The 19,865-nt window shown below is 32.4% G+C and overlaps 1 protein-coding gene across 1 annotated transcript in view; it reads left to right on the forward strand.

Annotated features, from left to right (window-relative positions):
- Positions 1–19,865, forward strand: part of LOC143223205 (gamma-aminobutyric acid type B receptor subunit 2-like) — a 245,278-nt gene that overhangs the window by 152,948 nt on the left and 72,465 nt on the right. Inside the window, exon 2 of the mRNA XM_076450812.1 lies at positions 16,814–16,954. Within this exon, the coding sequence (XP_076306927.1) occupies positions 16,814–16,954 (141 nt within the window). The remainder of the gene's footprint in view (positions 1–16,813; positions 16,955–19,865) is intronic.

A 19,865-nucleotide genomic window follows, 5' to 3' on the forward strand; every position in this document is an offset into this window, starting at 1 on the left:
TTACCTTCCTTGAACTGTGTGGCTCTTATATTTCATCAGAATGATTTACTTGTTCTGAATGATATACACGTTTCTTTGTTGTGTTCTTTTTATTCTATGTAACTCGTAGGTTCCATTCGTATGTACAGATTAATTTGTGTGGTTTTCTTGTCCCCCTATGTATAAAAGCCTGATCCACGTGATTTTCTGTTTCATTCGTGTTAAGTGTTATGTTTTAGTAATGTAATCTGATTGGATTCTGCAGATGTTATTCTTTATTCCTACTATTTCCTTGTTGTTTCAAATGGTTATTAAACAGATTAGAACTGTCCAAAACTTTCTACTCGTGTTTTTTCCAAATATCAAAATAGTTTAACGAGTTTTTTTTAAAGAAAATCAAAACAGTTTAACAATTAAGATTTGTTAGCAGAACAAATTAATTTCTTTGTTTTTGAATTTCGCGCAAAGCAAATTGAAGGTTGTTTGCGCGCTATGTCCCAAACTCAAAAGTGGTTGACGAGACAGAAGTCAACACAAGAAATATTGGGCTACTATTTTGCGAACGAAAAGTGAGATTAACCGAAACATTATAACGTCCCACTGTTGAAATAATGAACATGTGTGATAACAAAATTTGAACTTGCGACCTGTAGCTAACGAGTCGATTGTCATAAACATCAGGCCATACCAGGCCTACACTATAAATAAAAAGCGAAATAATACTTATATTATTCATGTATTAATTTTCCACACATTTTCCTGCAATTCGCTCAAATTTACAAAAATAAATGTGTAATTTTGTTGAAATATTTTGTGCCCCAGGAGCTTAAGCTACCTTGCATGAATTTGAATCATAACTGAGACCTGATTGTGAATATCACAGACAAATCATTTGACAATATTTGCTTTTTATAACATGGTTAACATTTTGATTTAATATTACTATTGCTTAAATTATTATGACCTCAATTTTTTTGAAATAAATGAGTTAAAAGTAGATAAGAACCGCATCCAGTTAAATTGGCTGAACGTATAATAAAATATGATGTAATAATATTTATTTTACATTTTGAAATTTCTTAAGCTAATTCAAGGTGTGACATAGTTAATATTCAGAATAAATTAAGACTACCAAATAATTTAACTGTCAATTTTTTAAAGATTTCAAAAGAATTGAGAATTGATGTTTTTTCCTTGATTTTCTTAATGTAAAAACTAATTTTTGTTACTTTTAATTTTGATTTTATTTACTTTTGAAACAAAACACTTTCGTGGACCCTAGTCTTATATTTCGTCACTTTTACAATATTTCAAATTTCAACATCAGATAATTAACCGTTGATGAATAAAACATCCTGTCTTTAATTTTCGAGCTTAAATATTACGAACCGTGGTTACTCATTTTCTATTCTTTGATGCAAGGTTCCCTGGCGGGACAGCCGTAAGTCTATGGATTTAAAACGCTAAATTCAGGGTGTCAATTTATTTCGGAGGATGCAGAAGATAGCCCAATATATGTCTTTGTTACTTATATATATAAACAAACATGCACATACCGATACGTTGATGCCAAACAATACACTACAATCACTGGACTTACACACTTACTTTAACATTTTTATGCCATTAAGTTTTATAAAATAATTCATAAACATGGACATTTTAATCAATGAATGCTATCAATAGTTTTTATTAATAAATTGAAAATTGAAGGTTAGCACGACAAAAAGATATAATTACATAAATAAATATTAGAGCAAACTTTATATCAGCCCCCATTTAAAAAATAAAAGTTACTCCGCAGTTACAAATAAGTTTGCGTTCAGATCAACGGGATGAAAACCCGAAAGGCCTACAATTCCCCCCTCCCCAACTACATTTTTGTTATATATGCTTCAGTTATGATAATTATGTTCTTTTTTTACACATTTTTCTCAATTTTACTAGAAAATAGTTTAAAAGCTTACCCACAATTTATTTGTCTGTCATATAAGGGTGTGTAACAGATGTAATAGGTACGATTTTGAAGAATGTTCCTGCAAATAATTCGATCTCAGCCGTCTGCAAGCCTAACAATTTCATAAATTATAAGTAGTTTTCTATTCTTATAGATTTTGTTTTGATCACTCTGACTGAAAATGTTTTGCAGTAATGTTTTTTGGAGGTCAAGCATTACTGCTTTAATAAAATACGTTTTCCGGTCGTAAGGGAAATTGATTTTGAAATGCAGCACTCCACATCTACAGCTGCCGTATATGGCAGGTGTCCATAGCGACCATTAAGTATTTGCAATGCATGAACAGATTTTACAATTACTTTTTAACAAAGAAGAAAAGAAAACTGTGGTTAAATCGATTCACAGTTCATTCCAATAAACTGACCGCACATATGGAAATGCTGATTGAAGGATACAGTTTGTTTGTTTGGAATCAAGCACAAAGCTACACAATGAGCAATCTATGCTCTGCCAACTAAGGACGTCGAAACTAGGCTCCTAGTGGTGCGAGTCCGCAGACATACCGCTGTGTTCCGAAAGGCACAATACAGATGTTTTTAGTAGTTTTATGATTTCTTTTAATTTATATGCATTGGAAATCTCATTCTTCTACATTTATATGTATATGTTTTCTTATAGTATAAAGTTACATCCAGCTATCTACTGTACCCATGAAGAAGAATCGAACCTCTCATTTTAGCATTGTAAATCGGAAGATTTAGCGCTGTCCCGCCAGGGGACTGACGGATACAGCCAGAAAGAAAAATAAGAAACAAAGGCAATAGAAACTCATAACGTGTTTTGTTTCTGTTTTAGTAAAACTACGATAGGCTGTATGCCGTATCCACAGAAGGAAATTACATCCCACACTTTAGAGTTGTAAGTCCGTATACTTACCGCTATTCCAAAAGGGAACCCCACAAAGTGAAATAGTCAATGTTTCACAGAAAATCAAAGTACGTACAGAGTGGATATCTTTTGTTTATTTTTTTGTGCTCAGTACTTAAATCGTAGATAATTAGCTGCTGTAACAGTCTGGTTAATTATATTGAACCTTTTGCTTCTACTAACCTGAAAGATCTAAACTTTCATGGGACAACATAAATTTTTGGTACATCATTTATCGGCTTAGTACAAAAAGTTTTTGTTGTTTTGTAATTGTTTTGAATTAAGCACAAAGCTACTCAATGGACTATCTGTGCTCTGCCCACCACGGGTATCGAAACTGAGTTTTTAGCGTTGTAAGTCCGCAGACATACCGCTAAGTTACTGAGGGGCTGGTACAAAAACAAAAATAATAACGTATGAGAAGATAAAAGCTTATTAAGCTAACTTTGTTATTAGAAAATACCAGACAAGTTTATGTGACTTGTAGGTATTGATAAAGTTATTAATTACTTGGTATGTGAAAAAAAGATTCGAGGTGAAAAAAAATGGTATTCGTTAATGGAAAAGTGTCTTTCGTATAGCCACGATGAAGTAATATCTACTTCACTGTAGCCAGCCTGGAATTGTCGTTATTAAAGTTAGGCTTTCTTTATTTTACACTCAACTTATATAAATAAAATGTCATAAAATCGCATGAAAAATCATTGTTGTAGGAAACACAGCAACAGTAGTTATATGAGGTTCATCATAACAACATATTTCTAATGTTAGTATTGTTTTAGGACATAACGTACTACTATGGTTTTTGTGTATGTTAAACATGAAGTAGCTTCGGCTATAACATTTTGGTTGTGTTTGTTTGTCATTAAACACAAAGCTACACAGTAGGTTATCTGTGCTCTGCCAACCACGGGTATCGAAATACGGTTTTTATCTTTATAAGCCCATAGACTTATCACTGTGGTATTGATGGGAATAACATTTTGTCGAGTGCTGCTTATTCGCATAGATCACGTAAACATTTTTATAGCAACTAATTAGTGTTAACATCTTTTTATTATTTGTATTATCATATCTTAATTAAATTATAATATTTCTTACTAATTATTCTTAACGTAGGTGAATAAGAAACATATTATAAAGCTATCTTGTATATTGTTATTATGTTTGTGTCTTATTTCTATATTGTTTTGTTAACTCAGAACTTATATCTAAGCATGATTCAGCCCAACTTGGTTAATTAGGGTTTATATAGTTCGTATCTACGTTCCTCAGTGTGGAATATGTTATATAATATGGGTTTATCTTGAATAACATTAGCTTTTATAAACGCGTTCACGTGGAAGATTGTGAAAACAATTAATTATTCACCTTACTCAAATTAAATATCAAGACTACGTTTTGTTGTGAGAACGTTCTTTAGATAACTATTACATATAGTCCAGATGGAAAACCTAAACGCGCACGCTAAGTGCAGTTTTAAAAAAAAAATAATCCGATAATGAATCTAAATTTTCTTTTATATTAATATAAAGCTTCAAAGGAATTGCCATATACCATACTTTTCCACTCCTAATTATGTTGAATATGTCGCTGTTAATGAGAACAATGCGTTTTTGTGAACTTCGTGTTCCAAGCTAAGTGGTCATTAAACAAGACAAACCTTTAACAGACGTGTCGCTGTGAGCGCATTAAAAAACAAAACAGTTCATATTACTCTAACTGGAATTAATGTGAGATGTGTATAGTAGTAAATACAAGCTAAAACGAGAAATAAAAGAATAAATATAATCTAAATGAAATTATTTTGGCAAAGAGACGTTTACAAAAGCAACGAAAGCAGTAAAAATGTTATCAAAGCAAATTATAATTTAGGAATTATATATCAAATACTTTGTATGTACATGAAAATTGTTACACTTAATGAAATATTAAAAATGTTTGCACATTAATTATATTATATATGAAATAAGACCTCTGATATATTTTTATAAATGAAACTGATTCCAAAAATGTGTGAATGTTTAAGCCATTTAACAATTTTAAAATTAAACAAACACATGTTAACCTGACATTAACAATATATTGTTTCTGATAATGCCAGGTTAATCTGGTGAAACGTTCTAACCATAAGTATATATTCTGTATGCCCGACAATGAATATGGTTTACGTTTTATGTAAAAGGTACTTTCTTTAATTATTTAATAGATGTACCTTTTCTTTTAGAGATACCTGAAAAAAGGGAAACAAAAATAACGTGATTGTAAATAAATACAGGACTATATTTATACCATAAATGAGGATAAATACGCAGTCGTGAAACACGAAGGTCTTGTTTAATTTACGTTGTATTCTCAAGAACTGATGTATAACAGTATATATATGTTCATATCTAATTTCCGTTTCCTTAATTACAATCACATCCAACATGATGTACTTGCGAACAAAACATCTCTTAATTTTAGGAGACACGTGAACAAAAGCCTTGTTTAGTGGTTTGAAACAATTTTGGTCTGGAAACATTTAGAGGTATCGTACAATTTCCTAATCTTGAAAAACGAAGCACTTCTGTAAATTCTGGAAGTGGATTTATGCGAATCTCATGAATTTTGTCAATAGTAAAAGAGAAAGAACTACAGTTGTCAAGTATAATCACGGTAAATGTTTAACGGTGTATCAGGAAAACCTACACCGGTATAGTGTAGGAAAGAAGATGGCGGAGACGCTTAGACATTCCTCGAGCAATAAGTTAATTCATCTGATGGAATTAGAGTGAAAAATGCACAAACACACATTATATATAAATTCATTCTGACTTAATTATATAATATATAACTACGGAATAGAGAGGTTAAACATCAAGTTTCTATAACGAAAATCATAGCGCTTGTCACAAGATTAAAATCTTTTTCAATCGAGGACTGGTAGCTTGCTGGTGTTACTATTTTACATTAAGCAATTGTGAGCTGTGGATTTCTACCTAGATTGCATTTTCATTCTAATTAAGACTAGAGAAAAAAAATTCAACACTTTAATTCTAAGTAATATTAGAAATTAATGTGAGGCAATTAAGTGTCGGAATGATTGTACTACAAAAATACGAAACCGTATAGCTAGAATACTCTTGAAACGTGGAACGTTGTTTTGTTGGGGGTAAATTGCGAATGGCTAAGTAAATCGAAGTGGGATAAACGGTGGAATGACGTCATCACACTATGACATTACTCCAGTATTGAGGATTAGTTTTCAAAGGATTGTTGCAAATGTGACTCATTTTCGACAGTAAACAAAAGTGGTAAATTAAAAGAGGTTAAAATGTTTAAAAATTGTTAAAGGCAACTTTAGAAGATGTGATATGAAAATCATTTAACAAAGATAGAACTCAAAAGTTAAATACAAGTGCGTAAAATTATCATAAACAAATAACAAAGATTAGTGGTGAAACGAAATAATTAACACCACGCATACCAAAGGAAGAAACTAACTTTCATGACTGTGTGTCATGCTAAGGAACTTATTTTCTCTCGATCAGATATATACAAGTAAAAACTTTATCATTACATGATCTCGTTTAAAATATAGTTCGAGACGATTGATTTTCGGCCCGGCATGGCCAGGTGGATTAAGGCGTTCGACTCGTAATCTGAGGATCGCGGATTCAAATCCCGGCCGCACCAAACATGCTCGCATTTTCAGCCGCAAGGGCGTTATAATGGGACGGCCAATCTCACTATTTATTTGTAAAAGAGTAGCCCAAGTGGTGATGACTAGCTGCCTTCCCTCTAGTCTTATACTGTTAAATTAGGGAGGGCTAGTGCAGATAGCCCTCGTGTAGCTTTGCGTGAAATTCAAAACAAACTAACTGGTCTTTTAGTAACAACCTTTCTCAACAAATTATCTTCGTCTCTCTACTTAACATAAAAATATTGCTTTTGGTATTTAAATAAAAAACGTTAAATTGATCAAATACGTTGTTGAGGTGTAACATTCAAAAGCCACAACTTTGTCTCCCTTGCTTTCATTGGTAAAGGAATAATTTAAACGTTTTTCTCTCTAAGTTTACATTGTGTTGACTGAAAACTCTAAAATACGCACCCAGTTCTCATTGTTCTTTCTATACAGTTAAGAAGCATTCTGACGAGCTCGAAGCGACGCATCCAGTCCTTGCTGTTCAGTATATACTATTTAACAATTACCTTAACAAAATCTAAACTACCGATCCTCAGAAAGCATTGAACGAAGAATAGAAAATATTTTGACATTTTACAAGGTAATATTTAAATTCAACTAATTTATGGTCAGTTAAGTTGTGAAATATGAAAAACAACAACTCTATAACTAATTTTACATCAGTATTTGGGAATTTTATTGATTCATCGTTTGTGCATGAAATATGTATTAAACCAGATAAGCAACGTTTGTTTTTCATTCTTTATCTGTGATGTTATAGGAAAACTATTTAGATAACTATTTACCAAAGTCATCCAAGAAAATAATGCTCATTCACGAAGAAACAACGAGAGTCTAAACTTTTGTCTTGTAATTTAGTCCTTAACTGCTCGCCCATCACAGCAATAACGTTCTCCCGGGTAATTGGAAAAACAATATTGAGCTTGCACACTACATAACTAATACCATCACGCATCTGGGAAACTAGCTTTGCAATTCCTGAAACACAATAACATGCAGTAATTCTGTTTTGTTTTATATTCCTGGATTTTTAATTTTTTTTTCAAATGGTAAACCTTATTTCCTAAGATACTCTGTAACATTTTGATTTGTCCAAGTTTCGGTGTGTATTCTCCATTTTACCTAATATGTCGTGTTTCGCCAGCTGTTTTACTATATTATTACATCTTTTACAAACACAAAACACAGTCCTGTTTCTTGCCTAGCACGTCTTTCCTTAAAGAAAAAGAAAAACTGGACAATTTTGAAATGCGACATTCCCTGTTTGTAACGATGTAACGTGTTGACTATCGTCTTTTGATTACAATCTTTCTATTTCCTGTTAAGCTGACACTGAAAAAAAACATACTAACAGGAAAAACGCATTTTCTAGTCACATCTCTTGCATCTAGAGCTAAATATTCTATTTCGCAGGAACATTGTTTTCAGTAATTGGCCTTGTTGCTTTTACTTAAAAACGTTTTCAAACCTGTAAAGAAAACTACCCGTAAAAAGGTTTTCCAGAAAAATAATAAATAATTCTAGCTAATGTTTACTGTAATTTGATTAGTTGAACAATAGATATTCAATTTGTAATTTTACCAATACCTATTAAAACAATAACAACTTTTATTAGTAGCTCTGAATTACTCAGCTAGTAAATAAAGACCACAATTAATAGTTTTCACTAAGTAATTTAATTAATTTTTCTTAACAAAGTAAAAAAAATATCATTACTAGTGGCTCTGACGTACTAAGTTAGACAATGAACATCACACAATATATAGCAGTTTTAACTTATACGGATCAAAAGTCAATATTGGCACTGTAATGGGAAACTTTAGAGCTTACATCATACACTTAGCTTCGAATTGTTCAGGTCTATGTTTAATTAACATTCCTTGTTTCTTTTATCTCGAAAGTAAAACGTGTTTGTTTTGGGAATTATACACAACAGGTGGCTTGGCTAAACCCTTAGCTATATACTAGGTCTGATCTTTTAAGTTAATAAAATACACCTATCTAACTGTTTTATGTAACATAGTAGGATAAGCTACATTCCATTTAACGGCTTGAATTTAATCAGTTAAATAACATATTTTCTGAATTTCAGTGGTTCCTTTAATTCACAATCACAAATGTTTTAGTTTTTCTCGCTTAACTGGATGTTTTTGACATCTTTTAAATGTTCTGGTTCAACATATTGCTGTTATATATTTTTTAACAGCCCCAGTGGCTCACTGGTAAAACCAAAAGCTCATAATACTAAATAGAAAGTGGGTTTCGATACTTGTGGTGGGCACAGCAGAGATAATTTAATTACCAGCAAATAAATGAAAGCTGTTATCATTTTCAAAATAATATATAGAAATAAATCATGATTTCTAAAACCTTTCAATCAGCAACGTAGTAAAGAAAAACGTACTTCTTTAAACAAATATCAGTAATTGTGTGTTTTCCTAAAGCAAAGCCAAATTGTACTATATGCTGAGTCCACCGAGGGGAACCGAGCCCCTAATTTTAGCGTTGTAAATCCGTACCAGCGAGAGACTTAAACCACAAAATAAATTAATCATAGATGGTTTCTATATGCTTTTATAGGCCCCCCCAGTGGCATAGCAGTATGTCTGCGGACTCAAACCGCTAGAAACCGAGTCTCGATACCTGTGGTGGACAGAGCACAGATAGCCCTACACAACAAAGTTTTTGCTTCTTGAACATTGTTGGGTGTTCCTTATAGAGTTTTGGCTGCTGATCACGAAAATCACATCCAAATTTGCCCATCACGTACCGGTTCATCAAAATCTTCAGTTTTGTCATATTTTTTCTTATATTTGTGTCCAAAAATTTTCGTTTCTCTAAAAGACCTATTAACAATGTTTTGTGCAGTCTGGGCATGTCCAGGCATGAAATCAGGCCAGGTTGGAAGCTGTTCTGTGGAAGTATGCAGCCCGGGCATGCCTGGACAGGCTGGAGCCAGCATAGAAATGTTGCTGAAGCACATCCAGTACAGTAAGTACAACTGGAATATCTGTGAAGATCTAAAAGTCGTTGCTCTGTTACTGAGACTGCATCTCGGCTTTACAATGTACTGTTGTTTCATCTGTGAATGGAACAATCGTGCCAAAGAGTCACATTATTCTAAACAGAGCTGGCCATTCCGTAAAACGTTAGTTCCAGGACAGAAAAATGTGGCGCATGAACCACTTGTCGACCCGGCAAAGACTTTCTGTCTCCTCTTTACATAAAATTGGGACTTATGAAGAATTTCGTGAAAGCAATGAACAAAGAAGGCGAAGGTTTTCGTTATTTAAGACAGATAGATTTTCCCAAGAATAACTGAGACCAAGATCAAAGAGGGCATTTTTGTTGGCCCTCAGGTCAGACATGTTATGAGTGACAAGCTGTTTGAAGATCTGTTAGTTGTGCCAGAAAAGACTGCCTGGAAAGCCTTTAAAGACGTTGTTGACAATTTTCTTGGGAACAGAGCCCCACATTACATTCAGCTGGTAAACAAACTTCTCAAAGCATACAAAACAATAAAGTATAACATATCACTCAAGATTCATTTCCTCCACTCACACTTGGACTTCTTCCTCGCAAATATCGGTGCTGTCAGTGACGAACACGGTGAAAGATTTCACCAGGACATTGCTACAATGGAAAATCGATATCATGGCAACTGAAATCCGTCAATGCTTGCTGACTACTCTTGGACACTGCAACGTGATGCACTGGACAATGAATACAAACGAAAATCAGGAGCAAAACACTTCTAATTATTTTGAACTTAACAGCGTATTAGAAACATAAACTCTATTAAATACGTTATTGCCGGTAAACAGTTAACTGTTTATTTCTGAGTTCCTACATGATGAAGCAAAACCAAAACTATATTTGTGCACACCCACCAGGTACCTGTCACAATCAGCAAAACTTTTCAAAAAGCAAAACTTTTCAAATATTGTTGTGCAGTGTAGTCCATAGTATAGCTTTGTGCTTAACTCCAAACAAACAACTTTGTTTTTATAGGTACAGTGTAATAAGAATTTACTAAACACTTGAAGCTTTATATCAGTATGGATTTGTACAAGATTTAATTAAATGGTTTTATTTAGAGCAGAAAGAGGAATACCTCTAAAGCCTTTTTATTTCCATATAATATAAAAATTTTATAGCATCAGAAATATATGGCGAATGAAAGTACTAAAAAAGTTATATGTACTCTTTTGAACTGAAGACAAGCATAACAACTTCGTTCTTCCAGTTTAATTAGTTTATGGGTAACGTTTACAAGTTTGTAAGCGTTCTTAATAATAAAGATATAGCCTTTTACTGCGTTTGAAATTTGCTTTTTAATGACACTTAGATACAAGAAATAACAATGTTTTAAAGTTATTTTTAATCTTAGACAAAATAAATACTTTTTTATGTTTACATTTTATTTTTAATGTCACCTGGTGTCAGATGTAGAAGAATGTGTAGTGCAGTTAGTATCATTTCTTTATATATTATGCGTTTGTAATCCATTGATTTCAAAGTTGTAAAGATTCCTAGACGGCTTAATTGACAAACGTATGAAGAACAGCGACAAGAGAAGCGGGAATAGAAGACAGAAAGAAAAAGTAAAGTCATGCAACAGAGAAGATCAGTTAGAGAAAAGTAAACGTAAAGTTAACTGTTGTGGGAGTGAAAGGTCTAACAGTTGAAATATTAGAATGAGATTAATGATTTTGAGAAAGATAAGGAGAATAAATTGTCTCATCAAAGGGTGTTCTAAGATATTTGAACCAGATAAGTGGATTTTGACAAAGAGCAGACGATTATTAGGAATACCAAAAAGCAGACAATTTTTTTTAAATTCAGGACACAACTGCGTAGCTCAACAACAACGTAAGTGAACTATACTGCGTTAAGAAATAGGGACAAAATAGTTTGACTTGCCACTGAATTATGAAGCAATTGAAATGGTTTAAGTTGACTTTTGACAAGAAGAAAACTAAATAGTGTTTAAAATACAACTAAAATCTCCATAGTGTAAGGAACTTTTGTATATACATTTAATTTGTTTCAAATATATATTATTAAAAACAAAACAAGTAGAGTGAGTGTGATCGTTTATTATCGAATTTATCGCCAACAAGTCACAGACACTTACTGTAGAAGACTCCTTAGACAAAGATATTCATATACTAACCATAATATATAAAATAAAAAGTAAGTTCCTGACACCCGGCTACAAGAAATAACGACGTTCTAAAGTCATTCAAAGTTATTTCTAAATCTTAATGGTTTACTATATTAGTTTTTTGTATGACATAACTTAGGAACCTATCAAACATTATGCAAGCCTTATTGTTATTATTTGTTGTAACTAGTTATCTTGTAGAGCCGTAACTTGAAAAAAAAGAAGGTTTGTTTGAAAAGGAAATCACCAACACCATCCACACCACGTTTGAGTAAAAACACAAGGGGAGAGCTTTGTCGATACTTTAATTTTCAAATATTAACAAGGTCTGTTGTTCCAATAATGTCTGATTATATAACTTCTCGTGAAGTTTTCTTGACTGTAACAACTGCAATCTAAGCAAACAAAGCAATTTTGTGACTTACCATGTCATACGCTATGAAAACAAAACAGTTTATTAAGGAAAACTGAAAATAGCAACATAAAAAGATCAGTAAATTTAATTTATTGTAAGGAAAGAGCGAATTATAAGCATATGAGTCACATGGTTACACTAGTAAAAAATCACGAATTAAATGTTTTTATATTATTTACAGCTGTACTCCTTTTTATATGATAATACAATATGTAATCTGTTATGTAAGATTAAGCATATAAATGCCATCAACCTTAACTGCTAATTGTGACAGAAATGTCCGAAAAATCTATAGCTTATTATATTAAGATTTAAAAAGTTTGCAATTTCTTAGAAACTATAAAAGATAGCCTTGAAGTTGTTATTTGTTGAAATGTCTAGATTGTTAATACAGATGCATATTAACGCACTAAGCAACGTATTAAGTTATAAATAGTTTAATAGAAAAAAACTCTTAATTTTGATATAAGCTTTGTTAATTTATGACATAATTTAAAGTATGCAAGGTTGCCCTACAGTAATCTTACTTAACAGACTAATCTAACATTATGGATATTCTAAGCTAGAATTGTGTGTACTAGGTTACAATATCAACAAACTAAATTGACATTATTGATATTCTAAGCTTGAATTATTATATTAGGTCACAATATTAACAAACTAAATTGACATTATTGATGTTCTAAGCTTGAATTATTATATTACATCACAATATTAACAGACCAAGTTGACATTACTGATATTCTGAGCTTGAATTATTATATTACGTCACAATATTAAGAAACTAAATTGACATTATTGATATTCTAAGCTTGAATTATTATATTACATCACAATATTAACAGACCAAATTGACATTACTAATATTCTGAGCTTGAATTATTATATTAGGTCAGAATATCAACAAACTAAATTGAAATCATTGATGTTCTAAGCTTAAATTATCATATTACCTCACAATATTAATAGATCAAATTGACATTATTGATATTCTGAGCTTGAATTATTATATTACATCACAATATTTATAGAACAAATTGACGTTACTGCTATTCTAAGCTTGAATTATTATATTAGGCCACAATATCAACAAACTAAATTGACATTACTGATATACTAAGTTTGAATTATTACAGTAGGTCAGAATGCTAACAGACTAAACTGATATTGATTTTCTTTACATAATAATAATTTGACTCATTATGAAAGTGTTGGATGATTAAAGGTTTACATCCTGGAGGGTAGGTTTATTGATTTTATTTTTTAGTTGAGTAAATTTTATTGAGTTGTGATATTCACACTACGTTTAACTAAGTTTTAGTGTCCCTGTCTTCGTGAACATTAGTGGATTACTAACAGTCTCACGATTTATGTTAATGTAAGCGTATTAATTTAACCTGAATTGAATTAAAGCAAAAGACATGTAATTTAGCGACGCTTATGAAGTGTGAGTTGTTGTACAGAGTTAGAACACATAACTATTTATAGATTCAGCTCCACAAAGATGACAATTAAAACCAAACTGTTAAATTATAATTTAAAATGGAGGCATTATAGTTCCTGTTTTGCAAATACCATCTTACGGCTACAGTCATTTTTATTGTGATTAATTTTTTGTTTTAATTAAGCACAAAGCTACACAATGGGCTATCAGTGCTCTGCCTACCACGGGGATCGAAACCCGGTCTTTAGCGTTTTAAGTCCGCAGTTATACCGCTGAGGCACTGGGTTGCTTATTGTGATTAAATTCAAAATTGTTATCTACGTTGTAGTAATTGCAATTTTTATAAAAGTTGGACCAAAATGGTCTGGTGGTTAGGGCGTTTGACTGTATTCTGATGATCACGGGTTCAGATCCCGCCATACCAAACATGCTCGACCTTTCATCCATGGGGTTGTTATAATGTTACATTGAGTTCCATTATTCGTTGGTAAAAGAGTAGTCCAAGAGTTGGTGGTGGATGGTAATGACTAGGTGTTTTCCCTCTATTCTTACATTGCTAAGTTAGAAACAAGTAACGCAGATACCCTCGTGAAGTTCTGCGCGAAATTAAAAACTAACAAGCAAATTATAAAAGTTACATGCCACGTATATAACTACAAAATGCCAATGGGCACAGTGAACCTTATATGTTTTTTTATATTACGAGTCAACATCATACAAATACACGAAAAGTAACTGCATTAGAAAACATCAGCTAGTTTAATGGTCACTATTTAAGAGTAAAGTTTAGCAAGAATCGATTATTCTTGTCAGCTAATAGAAAACAAGAAGGGAAGATATTATGAAAATGGCTATATAAATTTTAAATTTACTTTATATTAAAAGTTTTAGCCACATGTTAACTCGAGAACATTCATGCTGGTTCTGTTATATTTTAATAACGCCTGTTCGTATTCATATCACAGGGAATGAACACGTTTTGCTCTCCTTAGTTGGTCTTTATAGCTATCCATAATGGAATATTTTAACTATAATAATAGATTGTGTAATTATTAATTTACACCTTACTATTGGGGTTAATTATAGTTTATGAGGACGATACTTCAGGTCATCTGTTGCTCTTTGATCACGCACTATGTGATAACCATAGTTAAACATAATTGCCTTATACAATATTCTGCAAAGATCGGGAAGGTCAATATCGACCATTTATCTTGGAAACTTTACCATAAACGTTCTACTCCAGATCAATGTGAGCTTTCACGATCATGTTTAAGCAGAAAAAAAACATGAAAGTTTATCTGAACCGCATCGATTAAGTGTTTTAACAGGATTGCCATAATTCCAGTTTATTCGGGTACCATAATAGTCTTGAAAACAACCATTCACTTCAATGTGTGGTTAGGATTCTGTGACATTATGGCTCGTGAGCCTTCGTCAAACTCGAAAATCCTTGTTTATCGATTATTTTAATGTATCAAAGGATTGTTTTGTTGGGATTTTAGTTTCATATGAAGCTACTTGAAAAATTTCTACGTTAGAACAACGTCATAACTATAGTCTCAATAGGTAATCTTACAGTTGAGTGTTGCCCATTAATAAGCGTTTTCAACATGTTTGCAGTTTTGAACTCTACTGGTGATTAAATATTTTGTATTAAAACAGTTTAGATATACAAATTAGTAAGTCACTGACAGCCAGAGTAGATAGTCCATTGTTGTGAAACAGAATGTGTGAGCACTACATTTTGACATTCCTAGATAGTGTGATGCCACTAAAAAATATCGTTTCTGGAGAAAGTGAGTAACACCCCCATCTGATCCAAAACATTTATACATCCAGATTATAAAGATGCGTTCAGATCGAGTACTTAATATCTCTAAACGGTGACATACACTGTATGTAATAACAGTGTAAAATAAAGGAGAATAAACTTGAGATACTGAAAACAGTGATGTCTTGTAACACGTAAAAATCCATGAATATAAATGTCAATGCCAAAAGCCGTCCACGCGCCGGAGGCAACGGTACACAACATAATCAGGAACTTTCGAATATGACAACTTTATGATAGAGTCTTTTGACATGGAAATCATGCTGCTGAGTTATTTCCAATATAAGTGGTCCAGCATGGTCAAGTGGTTAAGGTACTCGACTCGTAATCTGAGGGTTGCAGGTTCGAATCCCTCTCATACCAAACATGCTCGCTATATCAGCCGTGGGGGGTGTTATATGTGACGGTCAGTCCCACTATTCGTTGGCAATAGAGTAGCCCAAGAGTTGGTTATGGATGGTGATGATTAGCTGTTTTCCCTCTAATCTTACACTGCTAAATTAAGGACGGATAGCGCAGATAGCCCTCGTATAGCTTTGCGCAAAATTCAAAACAAACTAAACAAAACCAACATAAGCATTTGTTGGAAAGTGCACAACCAGACATGATGTCTTGGATTGCAACAATGTGTTAAGGCTTTAAATGTTTAACATAACCCACCTAACCTCTGTTCACCTTATTCTACATTTATTTTTGATGAACCTTATTTAAAGTAACTCGTTTCGCTTGTGGATAAACTTCTATACCTTTGTATCATCAGAATAAGACTTATAACTATGTACTAAAATTTATACTCAAACTTTACTAAAAATCTATAGTAGTGTGATACAAGTATTCGAAATAAAAGTGCTGAAAAGTTTTAGATATAATGTCTGTTTGATTTCAAAACTTCACCATTCCCGTAAAGTTGTGATGAAACATGTTTATTAAAACATTTATCCGTAATTATAATCGACTTCAGTGAAGAAATGTCTTTTATAAATTTAAACAAATATCCTACTGTTTCTCTCTTTTTTAAAAATATTTTGCACTTTGACCTAATAGCATAATAAATTGACCTTTTTCCTTATGTATTATAGCTTGATTTTTAGAAGCTATTTTTAGATTCTTAAATAATGAAAAGACTAATCTAACCTTCTGGTGACTATTAGTTCATTCAAGGTGACTCCTAATCTACTCCCTGCTGATTGTTAGCTCACTTTCTGGTGACTGGTAGTTCACTCTTTGTGACTCTAATCTACCCCTGCTGATTGTTAGCTCTCCTTCTAGTGATTGTTAGTTCATACTAGTTGACTTTAACTCTACCTCCTGCTGATTGTTAGTTCTTTTTCTGATGACTGTTAGTTCACTCTTGGTAACTGTTAGCTCACATCCTGGTCTTTTTTTTATTTGTTTTCAGTGTGACCCAGCGGTTGGAATGAAGAACTTTTTCGACATGCTTTCCAGAAAAACCCATAAAGTAATTGTTCTCTTTGGCGCTGCTTGTACTGCCGTCACAGATCCAATCGCCAAAGCAGCTCAATTTTTCAAGTTAGTACAGGTAAAGCAATACAACTTTATTATTACTAGAGACTTACTTGAAATGATACTGTGACAACTTATTAGTATTAAGGATATTTTATGCGAGAAACAGTTACAACAAATATATATGTATATAAAGTAAATCGGATCTGGCGTTTCTTTACTGTGATCAAGAGGTTAATGTTTAATTCTTAAGAGCGATTGTGTGTTATTCTCAAGCAAACTGAGGTAAAAAAACTGTAGTTTCAGTTGTATTTAAGAACATACAATCTCGAAATAAATCTCATTAGAACGAAAGTTAAGCAGTTTGGTTGTTTTATAAGAAGTTGAACGCTTATTTCGAAAGTCAAATCAACCTGAGAAACTGTATGACCTTTGCTGCTTCAACAAACCAAAACCAGTCGGATCTAGTTCGTTAGCTTTCTATGTAATTATCAAGATAGTATAACCTCCCAAAGTTATCTATATCACACAGTGTGAATGTGTATTTTCTTATAGCAAAGCCACATTGAATAGCTTTGTGTCCATCAAATGGAATCGAACCCATAATTTTACCTTATATTAAATCGAAAGACTTACCGCTGTCTCACCAGAGGATCTAAACCATACAGAGATGGTCTATATGGTTACCAACTAGAGGAGTTACAAATCTCGCGGTCATGCTTATGAGTGATTAATAAGATATCTAACCTAAAAGTATACAGAGGCATAATTTATGCCATTATCCACTCTTTTTTTGTAAAGTTGTTCTTGAATAGAATTATAATTATATCTTAATAAAACTATAATTATTTCTTAATGCCTAATTTAAATTTATCATGTTATTCTTCTTACCTCACCAATTCTGACATTAATGGTAGAAAATCACAGTATAGACTGTTTAAATGAAATGAATACAATGCATAAATATAACCCATGTAATACAAATTACAATGAACCTTACATGCAATAAAATAGAAATGACTCGGGAAACCGTGTAAAAAAGACATTTCAATAAAACAACAGCAAATCAAATATTTAAAGTAAGATGAAATATACAGGCTAAAAACAGGATTGACTAAGGTTGAAAAGCAAAGAAAAAATTAGTTAGAATATTAACCTACCATACTGACTTCTCAAAGCTTTTTGATTGTGAGATATAGTTGGTTATCAGCTTTTAGATTATGAGGTGAGCCCACATCTTAAACCATTGTCTCTTGTTTCATTTTTCTCAGCTAGACATTTCATGAATCGTTATTGCTTCTTCATGAATTAGATTTTTGGTAGATCTAAAACTACCCCTGGAATCACAACCAGTCCTTGAAATTGACGGATGACGACCAGATCAGGCATTTTATCACGGCTTGCATCATCAGTACACTTGGTACACGAGACAAGATGGAAGGTATTTCTGGCTGAATTTCTTTTCGTCTATAAGGCTTGGAGCTAAACGTGGGCTGGATGCTGAAAGAAATCATTAATGTCTAGACTACCAGTGATGTTGATGATGTCTTTTATTTCAGATAGTGTAAAGCAATAGTGTAACATGATGTTAGATAAAAAAATATTACGTCAAGTTATCAAAGGCCCAGCTTCCTATATAGCAAAAAAGAGAAAGTCAATTATAGTAAGCCTAATAGATGGAGTTCATGAAAAAAAGTTACAAAATTGGATATTGTCAGCTGTAGCATCAAAACTGCAACACTGTTATCTTCCAAGGAAAAGATAACACATCATTGCGAAAAATGTTCGGCATTGTTAATCAAAAAGGAAAAAAACAGCTGCCTTCATTTGCACAATCCTATAAGCCAAGAAAATAATGAAAGTAAGCAAGCCAAACAAGGGTCATTGTGAGCAGTTAAACTCTACTGCAGTTTATGGATGCCAGAATAGCAAAGTGAATCAGACAGCTCAAACCTATACAAGTTAACACCATTGTTTGATTATCTTCCCTGATTATGGAGTTGTTGGTGTAAACAATAACTTCTTCCTGCCTCATGGGTTTCAAATCGACTAATTACTCCTACTTTTGATTGCAATTGGTAAGACCAATGCCTAATGCTGCCTTTTCATTTATTTTCAACGTTATTATTAAATAATAAGTGAACTGCACTATTTTATTACTTCAACCCTAAACAGGGTTTGAATGAACAAAGTAATGCAGTTCAGTTATTATTGAAGTTATAATTGTTAGCATTTTATAGTTCTAATATTATTGGTTACTGAAAAGGAATATAATAAAAAAATAACTGAAGGAACATGGCAAGAACTGTTTGGATGCCATACGTTGTACGTTAAATGAAGAGCTGACTTTTCACAGTTAAAACGTAACAACGATTATCTGACACAAACATTATGGAAATCATCAAGCTCAAACACTAATTTTTATTAGCGTAAAATAGCCAACTGTCTTAAGAATCAAGGGTTGATTGATATAAGACCAGCTAGAACTATTTACCGATTTGATGTATACTTAATAAATGATTAAAATTAGTTATAATGCTGAGCTAGTTGTCATAAGAGAAAGTTGTAATGAACAAACTCCACTATTGTGGTTGAAAATTAATGTATTTAATCATGTTGGCTATCTTTTTCTATGGGGAGACAAACCTAGAACTGTTGTAATAATTATGAAGTTTGAACTCAGCTTTTTCAGAAGATAGAAAGAACATGAAAAAAGTCGCAAGAGATAGAAATAGTTCCATATATAACAAAAAATAACTGCCAAGCTTTTGTTTAATGGTGAGTTGATGCGTGGTCTGTATTTCTGCTGTCACAAAAGGAATAACATGCAAATTAGTCAAAATATTGCCATTGAGGAAATGTTTTTTGGCTTATTTGATGTATGGGTTGATTGAGTGACTCAGAGATAAAGAACCACAACTCTCTTTTATTTTCTGGATGTTGTAGCAATTTTTAATGCTATCACATTTATTTCAATCTCAACTAAA

Source organism: Tachypleus tridentatus, chromosome 8 (assembly GCF_004210375.1).
Source record: "Tachypleus tridentatus isolate NWPU-2018 chromosome 8, ASM421037v1, whole genome shotgun sequence".
Classification (NCBI taxonomy): domain Eukaryota; kingdom Metazoa; phylum Arthropoda; class Merostomata; order Xiphosura; family Limulidae; genus Tachypleus; species Tachypleus tridentatus.